General features: G+C 40.7%; 1 protein-coding gene across 1 annotated transcript in view; it reads right to left on the bottom strand.

The window, feature by feature from the left end:
• Window positions 1-16,493, bottom strand: part of PRDM15 (PR/SET domain 15) — a 236,901-nt gene that overhangs the window by 161,899 nt on the left and 58,509 nt on the right. The window contains exons 8-10 of the mRNA XM_053705902.1: window positions 11,196-11,423; window positions 10,433-10,604; window positions 390-571 (exon numbers count right to left, since the gene is read on the bottom strand). Coding sequence (XP_053561877.1) covers window positions 390-571; window positions 10,433-10,604; window positions 11,196-11,423 — 582 coding nt within the window. The remainder of the gene's footprint in view (window positions 1-389; window positions 572-10,432; window positions 10,605-11,195; window positions 11,424-16,493) is intronic.

Raw genomic sequence — 16,493 nt, 5'->3', positions numbered from 1 at the left:
GAACTCATGAGATTTCACAGAAATCTTGCAAGCTTTCATAGTAAACTTCTTTAAACTGAGGAGGAAAAGAATATCACTGTGACTACACATGCCCTTGCAAGTCCGGGACTAGCATCCTGATTGGCTGCTTAAAGTTCCTGTACAATGGGATGTGGCTGCTGAGGACATTTTGAGGTAAATACCTTCCTTTTTTACATAGAGATGTTCAGGTGATATAGTCTGGTTACTTTTTACAGCTATGCTGCATCACTTTCATGTGCTTTAACATTTGGGTATCATGTCCCTTTAACATTCAAATTTTATAAATAGAAACAAAAAACAGCAATACTGTCCATTGCAATATTGCTGCTGTGATATTCGCATTGAGGTAAAAGAACTAATGTCCTTACCATGGGATCGGACGTGCCTGCTGAGGTTGCTACTGTTCCTGAAAATCTTGGCGCAGATGTTGCACTGAAAGATGCGCTTGTGTTCTCCCAGCTGACGGACAAACTTTCTTCTCATCCCAGGTCGGCTACCCGGAAGGAGCAAACTTCTCTTCAGAGAGTTATTACCCTGGTGAAAAGCGAATCTGCCCCAGTCAAAGGCAAAAACACATATTTACTAGGTTCTAGGACACCGTTATACCCAACAAGTCAGAAGTCACAGGTGTTCTTGCAGAGGCTGAGTAATGGAATGGACACATTGTTTATAGAATGTTAATTACTGAAAAACATCCTCTATCTGAGCAATGATCTTAATTATGGTTCCAAACAGGGGTGCAGAAATCTTCAAAGGGTGCTTTAAAGAGAAAAGGTTCAGATATGATGTTTGCAGAAAGCAATATAGATTAAATATGTCACTCACAGTTTAAATCTAAATCCTTGTCACTCCTCAAGATCAGAAGTTGCTGTAGACATATCAAGAATGTTCATTCTGCTGTCAGATTCAGCCATCGGTAAAACTACAAGAACTTAAAGGGACACTAAACCCAATTTTTTCTTTCGCGATTCAGGTAGAGCATTCATTTTTAAGCAACGTTCTCATTTACTCCAATTATCAAATTTTCTTTGTTCTCTTGCTATCTTAATATGTAAAAGTAGGAATCTAAGCTTAGGAGCCGGCCCATTTTAGGTTCAGCACCCTAGTTAGCGCTTGCTGATTAGTGGCTTCATTTAGCCACCAAACAGCAAGTCCTATCCAGATGCTGAACCAAAAAAGGGCTGGCTCCTAAGCTTAGATTCTTGCTTTTCAAATAAAAATACCAAGAGAAAATGAAAAATTGATAAAAGGAGTAATTTAGAAAATTGCTTAAAATTGCATTCTCTATCTGAATCGTGAAAGTAAAAATTTGAGTTTATTATCCTTTTCATTTTATTTTAAGTGCTCTATATGTGCTTCAACTGTCGTCATTCTCCTCAAGATCAGTCATGTACACAGCTTTTTGTAAAATTGGCTTGACAGTTCAAACACGTCTAGCAATTTAAAAAACATAATTAATGCTTACCTGATAAATTTATTTCTCTTGTAGTGTGTTCAGTCCACGGGTCATCCATTACTTATGGGATATATTCTCCTTCCCAACAGGAAGTTGCAAGAGGATCACCCAAGCAGAGCTGCTATATAGCTCCTCCCCTCACATGTCATATCCAGTCATTCAACCGAATCAAGACGAGAAAGGAGAAACTATAGGGTGCAGTGGTGACTGGAGTTATAATTTAAAATTTAGAACCTGCCTCAAAAAAGACAGGGCGGGCCGTGGACTGAACACACTACAAGAGAAATAAATTTATCAGGTAAGCATAAATTATGTTTTCTCTTGTTAAGTGTGTTCAGTCCACGGGTCATCCATTACTTATGGGATACCAATACCAAAGCTAAAGTACACGGATGATGGGAGGGACAAGGCAGGAACCTTAAACAGAAGGAACCACTGCCTGTAGAACCTTTCTCCCAAAAACAGCCTCCGAAGAAGCAAAAGTGTCAAATTTGTAAAATTTGGAAAAAGTATGAAGTGAAGACCAAGTTGTAGCCTTGCAAATCTGTTCAACAGAGGCCTCATTCTTAAAGGCCCAGGTGGAAGCCACAGCTCTAGTGGAATGAGCTGTAATTCTTTCAGGAGGCTGCTGTCCAGCAGTCTCATAAGCTAAACGTATTATGCTACGAAGCCAAAAAGAGAGAGAGGTAGCTGAAGCCTTTTGACCTCTCCTCTGTCCAGAGTAAACAACAAACAGAGAAGAAGTTTGCCGAAAATCTTTAGTTGCCTGTAAGTAGAACTTCAGGGCACGGACCACGTCTAGATTATGCAAAAGACGTTCCTTCTTTGAAGAAGGATTAGGACATAATGATGGAACAACAATCTCTTGATTGATATTCCTGTTAGAAACAACCTTAGGTAAAAACCCAGGTTTAGTATGCAAGACTACCTTGTCTGAATGAAAGATCAGATAAGGAGAATCACAATGTAAAGCAGATAACTCAGAGACTCTTCGAGCCGAGGAAATAGCCATCAAAAACAGAACTTTCCACGATAAAAGCTTAATATCAATGGAATGAAGGGGTTCAAACGGAACACCCTGAAGAACTTTAAGAACCAAGTTTAAGCTCCACGGAGGAGCAACAGTCTTAAACACAGACTTAATCCTGGCCAAAGCCTGACAAAAAGCCTGGACGTCTGGATTCTCTGCCAGACGCTTGTGTAAAAGAATAGACAGAGCAGAAATCTGTCCCTTTAGCGAACTAGCGGATAAACCCTTTTCTAAACCCTCTTGTAGAAAAGACAATATCCTAGGAATCTTAACCTTACTCCATGAGTAACTCTTGGATTCACACCAATATAAATATTTACGCCATATCTTATGGTAAATTTTTCTGGTCACAGGTTTCCGAGCCTGTATTAATGTATCAATAACCGACTCCGAGAAACCACGCTTCCATAGAATCAAGCGTTCAACCTCCACGCAGTCAGCCTCAGAGAAATTAGATTTGGATGGTTGAAAGGACCCTGAATTAGAAGGTCCTGCCTCAGAGGCAGAGACCATGGTGGACAGGACGACATGTCCACTAGGTCTGCATACCAGGTCCTGCGTGGCCACGCAGGCGCTATCAGAATCACCGATGCTCTCTCCTGTTTGATCTTGGCAATCAGTCGAGGCAGTAACGGAAAAGGTGGAAACACATAAGCCATGTTGAAAACCCAAGGGGCTGCTAGCGCATCTATCAGCACCGCTCCCGAGTCCCTGGACCTGGATCCGTAGCACGGAAGCTTGGCATTCTGGCGAGATGCCATGAGATCCAGTTCCGGTTTGCCCCAACGAAGAATTAGTTGAGCAAATATCTCCGGATGAAGTTCCCACTCCCCCGGATGAAAAGTCTCGCAACTTAGAAAGTCAGCCTCCCAGTTCTCCACGCCTGGGATGTAGATCGCTGACAGGTGGCAAGAGTGAGACTCTGCCCAGCGAATTATCTTTGAGACTTCTAACATCGCTAGGGAACTCCTGGTCCCTCCTTGATGATTGATGTAAGCTACAGTCGTGATGTTGTCCGACTGAAACCTGATGAACCTCAGTGTTGCTAACTGAGGCCAAGTTAGGAGAGCATTGAATATTGCTCTTAATTCCAGAATGTTTATTGGAAGGAGCTTCTCCTCCTGAGTCCACGATCCCTGAGCCTTTAGGGAGTTCCAGACTGCGCCCCAGCCTAGTAAGCTGGCATCTGTTGTTACAATCGTCCAAATCTGGTCTGCGAAAGGTCATTCCTTTGGACAGATGAACCAGAGACAACCACCAGAGAAGAGAATCCCTGGTCTCCTGGTCCAGATACAGTAAAGGGGACAGATCTGAGTAATCCCCATTCCACTGACTTAGCATGCATAATTGCAGCGGTCTGAGATGCAGGCGCGCAAATGGCACTATGTCCATTGCCGCGACCATTAAGCCGATTACTTCCATGCACTGAGCTACTGATGGGCTTGGAATGGAATGAAGGGCACGGCAAGCATTTAGAATTTTTGATAACCTGGACTCAGTCAGGTAAATCTTCATCTCTACAGAATCGATAAGAGTCCCTAGGAAGGGGACCCTTGTGGTTGGAAACAGAGAACTCTTTTCCATGTTCACTTTCCACCCATGCGACCTCAGAAATGCTAGAACTATCTCTGTATGAGACTTTGCATTTTGAAAACTTGACGCTTGTATCAGAATGTCGTCTAGGTACGGAGCCACCGCAATGCCTCGCGGTCTTAGTACCGCCAGAAGCGAACCCAGAATCTTTGTAAAAATTCTCGGAGCCGTAGCTAACCCAAAGGGAAGAGCTACAAACTGGTAATGCCTGTCTAGAAAGGCAAACCTTAGGTACCGATAATGATCTTTTTGAATCGGTATGTGAAGGTAGGCATCCTTTAAATCCACTGTGGTCATATATTGACCCTCTTGGATCATGGGTAGGATGGTCCGAATGGTTTCCATCTTGAACGATGGAACCCTTAGGAATTTGTTTAAGATTTTTAAGCCTAAGATTGGTCTGAAGGTTCCCTCTTTTTTGGGAACCACAAACAGATTTGAGTAAAACCCTTTCCCTTGTTCCGTTCGCGGAACTGGGTGGATCACTCCCATCACTAAGAGGTCTTGTACACAGTGTAGAAATGCCTCTTTCTTTACTAGGTTTGTTGATAACCTTGACAGATGAAACCTCCCTTGTGGAGGAGAAGTTTTGAAATCCAGAAGGTATCCCTGAGATATAATCTCCAACGTCCAGGGATCCTGTACATCTCTTGCCCAAGCCTGGGCAAAGAGAGAAAGTCTGCCCCCCACTAGATCTGTCTCCGGAAAGGGGTCCCTGTCTTCATGCTGTCTTAGGGGCGGAAGTAGGCTTTCTGGCCTGGTTGCCCTTGTTCCATGACTGGTTGCCTTTCCAACCTTGTCTGTAACGAGCAGTAGGTCCTTCCTGTTTTGGAGCGGAGGAAGTTGATGCTGCTCCTGCCTTGAAATTACGAAAGGCACGAAAATTAGACTGTTTGGCCTTTGATTTGGCCCTGTCCTGAGGAAGGGAGTGGCCCTTACCTCCAGTAATGTCAGCAATAATTTCCTTCAAGCCGGGCCCGAATAAGGTCTGCCCTTTGAAAGGAATATTCAGTAGTTTAGATTTAGAAGTTACATCTGCTGACCAGGATTTAAGCCATAGTGCTCTGCGCGCCTGTATGGCGAATCCGGAATTCTTAGCCGTAAGTTTGGTTAAATGCACTACGGCATCCGAAACAAACGCATTAGCTAGCTTAAGCGTTCTAAGCTTGCTCAAAGTCTCATCCAATGGTGCTGTGCGAATCGCCTCTTCCAGAGACTCAAACCAGAATGCCGCTGCAGCAGTGACAGGCGCAATGCATGCAAGAGGCTGTAATATAAAACCTTGTTGAACAAACATTTTCTTAAGGTAACCCTCTAATTTTTTATCCATTGGATCTGAGAAAGCACAACTATCCTCCACCGGGATAGTGGTACGCTTGGCTAAAGTAGATACTGCTCCCTCCACCTTAGGGACCGTCTGCCATAAGTCTCGTGTGGCGGCATTTATAGGGAACATTTTTCTAAATATCGGAGGAGGGGAAAAGGGCACACCAGGTTTATCCCACTCCTTGCTAATAATTTCAGTAAGCCTTTTTGGTATAGGAAAAAGTCAGTACACACCGGTACCGCATAGTATTTATCCAGCCTACATAATTTCTCTGGGATTGCCACCGTGTCACAATCATTCAGAGCCGCTAACACCTCCCCTAGCAACACGTGGAGGTTCTCAAGCTTAAATTTAAAATCTGAAATTTCTGAATCCGGTCTCCCCGAATCAGAACCGTCACCCACAGAATGAAGCTCTCCGTCCTCATGTTCTGCAAATTGTGACGCAGTATCAGACATGGCTCTCGTGTCATCGGCGCGCTCTGTCCTTAACCCAGAGCTATCGCGCTTGCCTCTTAACTCGGGCATATTGTATAATACTTCTTTCATAACATTAGCCATATCATGTAAAGTGATTTGTAAGTGCCTTGATGTACTTGGCGCCTCAATCTCACGCATCTCCCGAGCGGGAGACGAAGGTACTGACACGTGAGGAGAGTTAGACGGCATAACTTCCCCCTCGTTGTCTGGTGATAATTTCTTTATCGGTACAGATTGACTTTTATTCAATGTAATATCAATACAATTGGTACACATATTTCTATTGGGCTCCACATCGGCTTTTGAACATAATGAACAAGCAGATTCCTCTGTATCAGACATGTTTAAACAGACTAGCAATGAAGCTAGCAAGCTTGGAAATTACTTTCAATAAGTTTACAAGCAATATAAAAAACGCTGCAGCGCTTTTAAAAAACACAGTTGAATTAACAAAGAACTAATTCAGTTATAGTCTTAACGGTAAATGTAATAATTAGCAGAGGATTGCACCCATTAGCAAAAGGATGATTAACCCCTCAATACCCAAAAACGGATATCAAATTAAAATTTAACGCTTTTATCACAGTCAAACACACTGTCACAGGTCTGCTGTGACCGATTACCTCCCTCAAAAACGAATTTTGGAGACCCCTGAGCTCTCTAGAGACGTCCTGGATCAAGGAGGAAGAAACAGGAAGACTGTGCTAGAATTTTAACTGCGCAACAAGGCGCTAAAAAGAGGTCCCTCCCACTCATATTACAACAGTGGGAGACCTGATATAACGTTTTCTATGCAGAAAAATACGTTAGCCATGTGGAAAAAAATCATGCCCAAAAAGGACTTTTTCAAAGTCATGCAAAGTTATCACTAAGCCTGCTACCAGTCGCTTCCACTGCAGATAAGGCTTAAGCATTATTTCAGTATTAACAGTATTTTTTCAGTCAAATTCTAGTCCCTAGAAAATAACTCAACTGCGTATACATTTATCAGCCTGATACCAGTCGCTACTACTGCATTTAAGGCTGTACTGCATTTAAGAGGATAAATGGATAATATTTAAAAATTTGTTAAATAAATATACATATCAATACATACCATATGGTTATAAAAATAAAAATAAAAAAAATAAGCCGTTATGGCTAAATAAAAATGTGTTAAAAGAAATTAGGAAAAAACGTAGGGCATTTAAATTATTAAAAGAAAATAGTACAGACTCAGCATACAATATTTATAAGGAATGTAACAAAGCATGCAAAAAAGCAATCAAATTAGCCAAAATTGAAAATGAAAAATTAATTGCCAAGGATTCTAAGTCTAACCCTAAAAGGTTCTTTAAGTACATAAATAGCAAAAAATCTAAGAAGGATAATATAGGTACATTAAAATGTGTGGAGGGTAGCATGATAAATAATGACAGGGAAAAGGCTGAGGTACTAAACCAGTTTTTTTCTTCAGTATACACAAGAGAGGAACCATTGAATGATACTTTGGAACAGAATAGAACATGCCAGTCCATACCACTAACTGGGTTTTGTTTAGAGGATATCAGGAAAAAACTAAAAAATATTAAGGTAAATAAAACTCCAGGCCCAGATGGAATACACCCAAGGGTGTTAAGTGAACTTAGCACTGTTATAGACAAACCTTTACTCTTAATTTTTCAAGACTCATTATCCTCAGGCATGGTACCCCAGGATTGGCGTAAAGCTGATGTGGTGCCACTCTTCAAAAAGGGAAGCAGGGATGATCCAGGAAGCTATAGACCAGTTAGTCTGACATCAATAGTGGGGAAGATATTTGAAGGGATTATAAGGGATTATATTGATGGGCATATTCGTGTAAACAAGATTATGAGTTCTAATCAGCATGGCTTTAGGAGAAATAGATCATGTCAAACTAATCTAATTAGATTCTACGAGGAAGTAAGTAAAAATATAGATAAAGGGGAATCAGTTGATGTGATATACTTAGATTTTGCAAAGGCATTTGATACAGTGCCACATGAGAGATTAATGCACAAAATTAAGGGACTGGGAATAGCTGAAAATGTTAGCTCATGGATAAATAACTGGATAAAAGATAGGGAGCAACGAGTAGCAGTAAATGGATCATACTCAGATTGGACAAAGGTAATCAGTGGCGTCCCCCAGGGATCAGTACTGGGCCCTGTTCTTTTTAATATTTTTATAAATGACTTGGAGCAAGGATTAAATAGCGACATCTCTATTTTTGCAGATGATACTAAGTTAAGTAAGGTCATTAGGTCAGAGCAGGATGAACTCTCTTTGCAAAGGGATTTGCTAAAATTAGAACTATGGGCAAGTGAATGGAAAATGAGATTTAATACGGAAAAATGTAAGGTTCTACATTTTGGAAGTAAAAATAAGCAGGCTATGTATTTTTTAAATGGGACAAGACTTAGCCAAACACAGGAGGAAAGGGATTTGGGAGTAGTAATAGATAACAAGCTAAAGATGAGTGCACAATGCAGGGCAGCGGCTTCAAAGGCTAATAAGATACTAGCATGTATTAAAAGAGGCATTGATTCAAGGGAGGAAAGCATAATTCTGTCATTATATAAAGCCCTGGTAAGACCTCACCTTGAGTTTGGAGTGCAGTTCTGGGGACCGATTGCTAAAAAAGATATTGCAGAACTAGAAAAAGTTCAGAGAAGGGCCACAAAGCTAATAAGGGGATTGGAGAAATTAACCTATGAGGAGAGGCTAGCCAAACTGGGTCTGTTCTCTTTAGAAAAAAGGCGCTTGAGAGGTGACATGATTACTTTATATAAATATATTCAAGGCCCATATACAGAGATGGCAGAAGCTCTTTTTATTCCAAGAAAATTGGTTCTGACAAGAGGTCATAATTTAAGGTTGGAGGAAAGGAGATTTAATCTCCTGCAACGGAAACGTTTTTTCACTGTAAGAGCAATAAAATTGTGGAACTCATTACCAAAGGAGGTAGTGAATGCCAATACCATAGATACATTTAAAAATAGTCTGGATAAATTTCTGTATATAAACAAAATTCATGGATATGATTGCTAGTATTAAATGGGTCACATTTTAATGGGGTTATTTAAGCTTAACTGCAGCTTTTTGTAAGTATTTTAGATTTGTATAGGTTGAACTCGATGGACTTCAGTCTTTTTTCAACCTTATCTACTATGTTACTATGTTACTATGTTACTTACATCATGTGGGTAACAGCAGTGTTTTCTTAGTCAATTCCATTCCCAGAAAATATTGTACTGCACATACCTCATTTGCGGGGAACCCCGCATGCTATTCCCATTTTCTGAAGTTACCCCACTCCTCAGAATGTCGAGAACAGCCAGTGGATCTTAGTTACGCCTGCTAAGATCATAGAAAACCGCAGGCAGATTCTTCTTCCAAATACTGCCTGAGATAGAAAAACAGCACACTCCGGTGCCATTTAAAATAACAAACTTTTGATTGAAGAATAATTAAGTAAAAACTCCAACTCCTCTCGCGACCTCCTTCTTTGTTGAGGGTTGCAAGAGAATGACTGGATATGACTTGTGAGGGGAGGAGCTATATAGCAGCTCTGCTTGGGTGATCCTCTTGCAACTTCCTGTTGGGAAGGAGAATATATCCCATAAGTAATGGATGACCCGTGGACTGAACACACTTAACAAGAGAAAGTTGTTTTTAAAATAAAATGAAGATCATGTATTTCCATCAATGTATGTATCAACAAAGTGAAGATTTGTGATGTTTCTCCAAGCAGCTTCTGATCTGGAGGAGTTACAAGTGCTTAGTTAAGTCATATTTACACTGTAGTGAGATATTTATTGCTCTGCAGTAAGGAAGCCTTTGTGAATCTCGTGTACCATCTATGCTGTCTGCTTCTCCCTAGGGGCTTGGCTATGGACAGAGATCATACAAAACTCTTTGAGGGTGTTTTTTGAGCATTATTTTGTAATGTTTATGTCTCTTCTTCACATCCAGAACCCAGCATGGCTAGATACAGCTCACACTGTAAGATTTCTAAAGGGATGGACGAGATCACCTCTGAGATCACCTCGCCACAGCAGAAAGCTTTAGATAGTCCGGCCCATTTCCCAGCTCACCTGTTAGCAAGTACCCATTGGTTACTGAAATACAGAGCTCAAAACTATTATATTTTATCTTAAAAGGACACTAAACCCATTTTTTTTCTTTAATGATTCATATAGAGCATGCAATTTTAAGCAATTTTCTAATTTACTCGTATTATCAATTTTTCTTTGTTCTCTTGGTATTTTTATTTGATTGTAAGCTTAGTAGCTGGACCGTTTTTGGTTCAGCACCTGGGTAGCACTTGCTGATTGGTGGCTACATTTATATAATAAATGTACCAAGATAACAAAGAAAAATTAATAATGGGAGTAAATAAGAAAGTTGCTTAGAATTGCAAGCTCTGTCTGAATGAAGTTTAATTTTGACTCGACTATTCCTTTAAGATCCTTATACACATATAAATAGCACTAACATTTTCACATAACAGAAATGGTTCTTACTTGGTCACAGATGTCAAGCTGTTACTGGTATTAGGGAGCTTCCCCAACATGAGTTCCACAAATTTGTCCTCTGGATCATTGGACAGGGGGACATCATCTGGGGGGATCTCTGTGATAATTTCAGCCACTCGCTCTGATGAGAAGACTGGATTGTACAGAATAGAATTGTGTTCTGCACGTGAGAGACAAGGAGAACTAAAATATCAGCTATGTTGCATTTCTAAAAAGAGGGCTCAATCATTCGAAAATAGAACAAGACCCATATTATTAAAGGGACATTTGTCTCAGAACCCTCAATAAACCGGTTTATTCTTTTGCTGAACAAAATCTTATGTTGAGTGTTACAAAATTATTTATGTTCTGTATTGTAATTAGACCATATTGTCTTATTATTGATTTGAACTTCACAGTCACCTTAATAATGTTTACTGTATTATTGTAACTATTGTAAACCTCAATAAAGATATGTGAAAAAAATTAACATTAAAAAAAAATGCTAGTTTTGCAAACATAATGACCGTGAGAAGCCTTGACTAGTTCAGTAACAAATCTGGCGTGGCTCCTCCAAAACAAGTGGTGGTGGTGGCCAAAGTAAACAAATTACGGCAAACAAGGTGTTAATGTATACAGAATGTTTTCACACTTGACCGATATGTAAATGTAAAAACAGGTTGTTTTACTTCCCTTCAGAGAGGCATAAAACCTAGATATACAGGGGTACATTTGTGCCGACCACACATCTCTATTATGGTACTGGTCTTACCTGATGGGCTATCGTCTTCAACAATCACTAGAGGTATATCTCCTTTTGGAGCTTTCGTTTTACGCCCTCGCCTTGGTTTCTTTTTCAGATGTAGGTTGACGTTGGGCTCTGTGCTGATCACAGCCTGCTCTGAGGCCACATTTACAATATCTCCATCAAAATATGTTCCGTCACAGTGACTTGTAGGGGGCATCCCTTTAGCTTGTTCCAAGTGGCTGAGCAAATGTTCTAAGGAGGCAAATCATGCAGCCATGAACAAAAGGGACTTGTAATTACATCTTTGCAAGTTTAGGTACAAACCCCTTTTTACAAACTGTTTAAGACCGGACAAGGAATATTTGTATATTTGCATCTGTAGAATGGGACTGCTTGGAGAGGGGATGGGACCAAGTATACAATATCTAATGTTATTTAGGCAATATTTACATATCATAATACAGCTTATACATGTACGGTAAAGGTAGTTTTATATACATTTTAACACTTTTGTTAACATAGTACCCTCAGAAAGATAGCACAGTGCTGTAATCAGGAAGAAATTAGTTTTTGGTTGCATAAATATAGACAAATGTTTGCATTTTAGAACATAAAAACTTAACCAAAGATGCAGACAGACAAGACTAACTTACTGGCAGGGAAAATTGGTCATTTTGAAAAAGTCTGGATTTCAGAATAATTCTGGATTTTGCTTATTAAAGCGTGAAACAATCAAATTGGATTTTCAAAAGGCCAAAACTGTTGAATTAGAAATGTCCAAAACTCCAGCCAAGTGCTTTCTGATAGGCTGGAAAACTACTGTCAGATTCTCTCCATGCAAAGCTAATGGAAACCACTTAATAATCAGTGTCTATTGTTTTCTAATGAAAAGTATGGCCTCAAATTTGAAAACAAATGACGTACAGCACGCAGACAAAGGAGTTTCTTAGGGGGTGGAGGGGGATGCAAAACCACTTCAATCTTTTAGGTTGCACCTCCATTGCAACGAAGAGAAGAGAGAAAACAGACACTCCCACAGCTATTTCTTCACACCCACTTATGCACCTGGATCACCAAGTTCCACCAATGGACCACATATTTCCCCACACTGACTCCTCCCACAGAACAGCTATGAGCCCACCCACATGCTCTCCCAGGATAAGCATTCACCACCACAATGAATCAGTTGCTGGGACAACCACTGTACATGTCTGATGCATATTAACCCTTTCACTGCTGAGCCATTTCCTTCCCCGTGTTGAGCTGTTTTGCAGTTTTAGATGCTGCTCAGATTTTCAGTGAGAAACCCATGCATATTATATATCTTCAATCTATACCATTAGTTTATGTATATATCATGAAGTGAAAAAGAATTATTGGGAACAAATTAGGGTATATGGTCTCTTTAAACACAGAACAATTGCATAATCAGCAAGCGCAAAATAAAGAGACAATGCAATATCACTTACACTGAATTTTAAATGATTTTTTTCTGGCAAATTTCAAAATTATACTGCAATTTGTATACATTGTGAACTCTTGCACATGCTCAGTAGGAGATGGTGCCTTTTAAAGTACAAATTAATAATGGAAGTAAATTGTAATGAAACAAATTTATAATACATATTTTAAGTATTTATTCAGATCCTTTTTCATGTAATTTGACTCTGAAAATGTAGCAAATTTCTATTTATCAGAACTTAGAATGCACGCTGCTGACTTATCAATGCTAACTCTGCTACATAGATCCCTGATTAGTAACTTGCTCTGCAGCTGCTGATAAAGCTAACTTTATGACTGTGATGAGCCTTGTTGTCTGTGGACTAAATCCTAGGCTCCTCCAAATAAGGCAAATGGAGTTTGGCTATTGAGAATATTAACCCCTTAGTGACCATTTTTCAATTTTCATACCATTAACCCCTTAATGACCGCAGCACTTTTCCATTTTCTGTCCGTTTGGGACCAAGGCTATTTTTACATTTTTGCGGTGTTTGTGTTTAGCTGTAATTTTCCTCTTACTCATTTACTGTACCCACACATATTATATACCGTTTTTCTCACCATTAAATGGACTTTCTAAAGATACCATTATTTTCATCATATCTTATAATTTACTATAAAAAAACATTATAAAATATGAGGAAAAAATGGAAAAAACACACTTTTTCTAACTTTGACCCCCAAAATCTGTTACACATCTACAACCACCAAAAAACACCCATGCTAAATAGTTTCTAAATTTTGTCCTGAGTTTAGAAATACCCAATGTTTACACGTTCTTTGCTTTTTTTGCAAGTTATAGGGCAATAAGTACAAGTAGCACTTTGCTATTTCAAAACCACTTTTCTCCAACATAGGTGTGTCCGGTCCACGGCGTCATCCTTACTTGTGGGATATTCTCTTCCCCAACAGGAAATGGCAAAGAGCCCAGCAAAGCTGGTCACATGATCCCTCCTAGGCTCCGCCTACCCCAGTCATTCTCTTTGCCGTTGTACAGGCAACATCTCCACGGAGATGGCTTAGAGTTTTTTAGTGTTTAACTGTAGTTTTTCATTATTCAATCAAGAGTTTGTTATTTTCAAATAGTGCTGGTACGTACTATTTACTCAGAAACAGAAAAGAGATGAAGAATTCTGTTTGTATGAGGAAAATGATTTTAGCAACCGTAACTAAAATCCATGGCTGTTCCACACAGGACTGTTGAGAGCAATTAACTTCAGTTGGGGGAACAGTTTGCAGTCTCTTGCTGCTTGAGGTATGACACATTCTAACAAGACGATGTAATGCTGGAAGCTGTCATTTTCCCTATGGGATCCGGTAAGCCATGTTTATTACGATTGTAAATAAGGGCTTCACAAGGGCTTATTTAAACTGTAGACTTTTTCTGGGCTAAATCGATTGATTATTAACACATATTTAGCCTTGAGGAATCATTTTATCTGGGTATTTTGATATAATAATATCGGCAGGCACTGTTTTAGACACCTTATTCTTTAGGGGCTTTCCCCAAGCATAGGCAGAGTCTCATTTTCGCGCCGGTGTTGCGCACTTGTTTTTGAGAGGCATGGCATGCAGTCGCATGTGAGAGGAGCTCTGATACTTATAAAAGACTTCTGAAGGCGTCATTTGGTATCGTATTCCCCTTTGGGTTTGGTTGGGTCTCAGCAAAGCAGATACCAGGGACTGTAAAGGGGTTTATAGCTTAAAACGGCTCCGGTTCCGTTATTTTAAGGGTTAAAGCTTCCAAAATTGGTGTGCAATATTTTCAAGGCTTTAAGACGCTGTGGTGAAAATTTGGTGAATTTTGAACAATTCCTTCATGTTTTTTCGCAATTGCAGTAATAAAGTGTGTTCAGTTTAAAATTTAAAGTGACAGTAACGGTTTTATTTTAAAACGTTTTTTGTACTTTCTGATCAAGTTTATGCCTGTTTAACATGTCTGAACTACCAGATAGACTGTGTTCTGAATGTAGGGAAGCCAGAATTCCTATTCATTTAAATAAATGTGAAATCAATGCTCTCAAATTGGCTAATTCTTTCACTCTAGACGCCTCTTTGCAATTGGCTAAGTTAGCGGCTAAGAACTCTGGGTTTGCTATTGTGGCGCGCAGAGCGCTTTGGTTGAAATCTTGGTCGGCTGATGCGTCTTCCAAGAACAAGCTACTAAACATTCCTTTCAAGGGGAAAACGTTGTTTGGTCCTGACTTGAAAGAGATTATCTCTGATATCACTGGGGGTAAGGGCCACGCCCTTCCTCAGGATCGGCCTTTCAAGGCAAAAAATAGACCTAATTTTCGTCCCTTTCGTAAAAACGGACCAGCCCAAGGTGCTACGTCCTCTAAGCAAGAGGGTAATACTTCTCAGGCCAAGCCAGCTTGGAGACCAATGCAAGGCTGGAACAAGGGAAAGCAGGCCAAGAAACCTGCCACTGCTACCAAGACAGCATGAAATATTGGCCCCCGATCCGGGACCGGATCTGGTGGGGGGCAGACTCTCTCTCTTCGCTCAGGCTTGGGCAAGAGATGTTCTGGATCCTTGGGCGCTAGAAATAGTCTCCCAGGGTTATCTTCTGGAATTCAAGGGACTTCCCCCAAGGGGGAGGTTCCACAGGTCGCAGTTGTCTTCAGACCACATAAAAAGACAGGCGTTCTTACATTGTGTAGAAGACCTGTTAAAAATGGGAGTGATTCATCCTGTTCCATTAAGAGAACAAGGGATGGGGTTCTACTCCAATCTGTTCATAGTTCCCAAAAAAGAGGGAACGTTCAGACCAATCCTAGATCTCAAGATCTTAAACAAATTTCTCAAGGTCCCATCGTTCAAGATGGAAACCATTCGAACTATCCTTCCTTCCATCCAGGAAGGTCAATTCATGACCACGGTGGATTTAAAGGATGCGTATCTACATATTCCTATCCACAAGGAACATCATCGGTTCCTAAGGTTTGCATTCCTGGACAAACATTACCAGTTCGTGGCGCTTCCTTTCGGATTAGCCACTGCTCCAAGGATTTTCACAAAGGTACTAGGGTCCCTTCTAGCGGTGCTAAGACCAAGGGGCATTGCAGTAGTACCTTACCTGGACGACATTCTGATTCAAGCGTCGTCCCTTCCTCAAGCAAAGGCTCACACGGACATTGTCCTGGCCTTTCTCAGATCTCACGGCTGGAAAGTGAACGTGGAAAAGAGTTCTCTATCCCCGTCAACAAGGGTTCCCTTCTTGGGAACAATTATAGACTCCTTAGAAATGAGGATCTTTCTAACAGAGGCCAGAAAAACAAAGCTTCTGGACTCTTGTCGGATACTTCATTCCGTTCCTCTTCCTTCCATAGCTCAGTGCATGGAAGTGATCGGTTTGATGGTGGCGGCGATGGACATAGTTCCTTTTGCGCGCATTCATCTAAGACCATTACAACTGTGCATGCTCAGTCAGTGGAATGGGGACTATACAGACTTGTCTCCGAAGATACAAGTAAATCAGAGGACCAGAGACTCACTCCGTTGGTGGCTGTCCCTGGACAATCTGTCTCAAGGGATGATGTTCCACAGACCAGAGTGGGTCATTGTCACGACCGACGCCAGTCTGATAGGCTGGGGCGCGGTCTGGGGATCCCTGAAAGCTCAGGGTCTTTGGTCTCGAGAAGAATCTCTTCTACCGATAAATATTCTGGAACTGAGAGCGATATTCAATGCTCTCCAGGCCTGGCCCCAGCTTGCGAGGACCAGGTTCATACGGTTTCAATCAGACAACATGACGACTGTTGCGTACATCAACCATCAGGGGGGAACAAGGAGTTCCCTAGCGATGGAAGAAGTAACCAA

The sequence above is a fragment of the Bombina bombina genome, chromosome 3 (genome assembly GCF_027579735.1).
Source record: "Bombina bombina isolate aBomBom1 chromosome 3, aBomBom1.pri, whole genome shotgun sequence".
In the NCBI taxonomy this organism is placed as follows: Eukaryota; Metazoa; Chordata; class Amphibia; order Anura; family Bombinatoridae; genus Bombina; species Bombina bombina.
The sequence above is the reverse complement of the archived record's forward strand: the minus strand, read 5'-3'. Positions and strand labels throughout refer to the sequence as shown.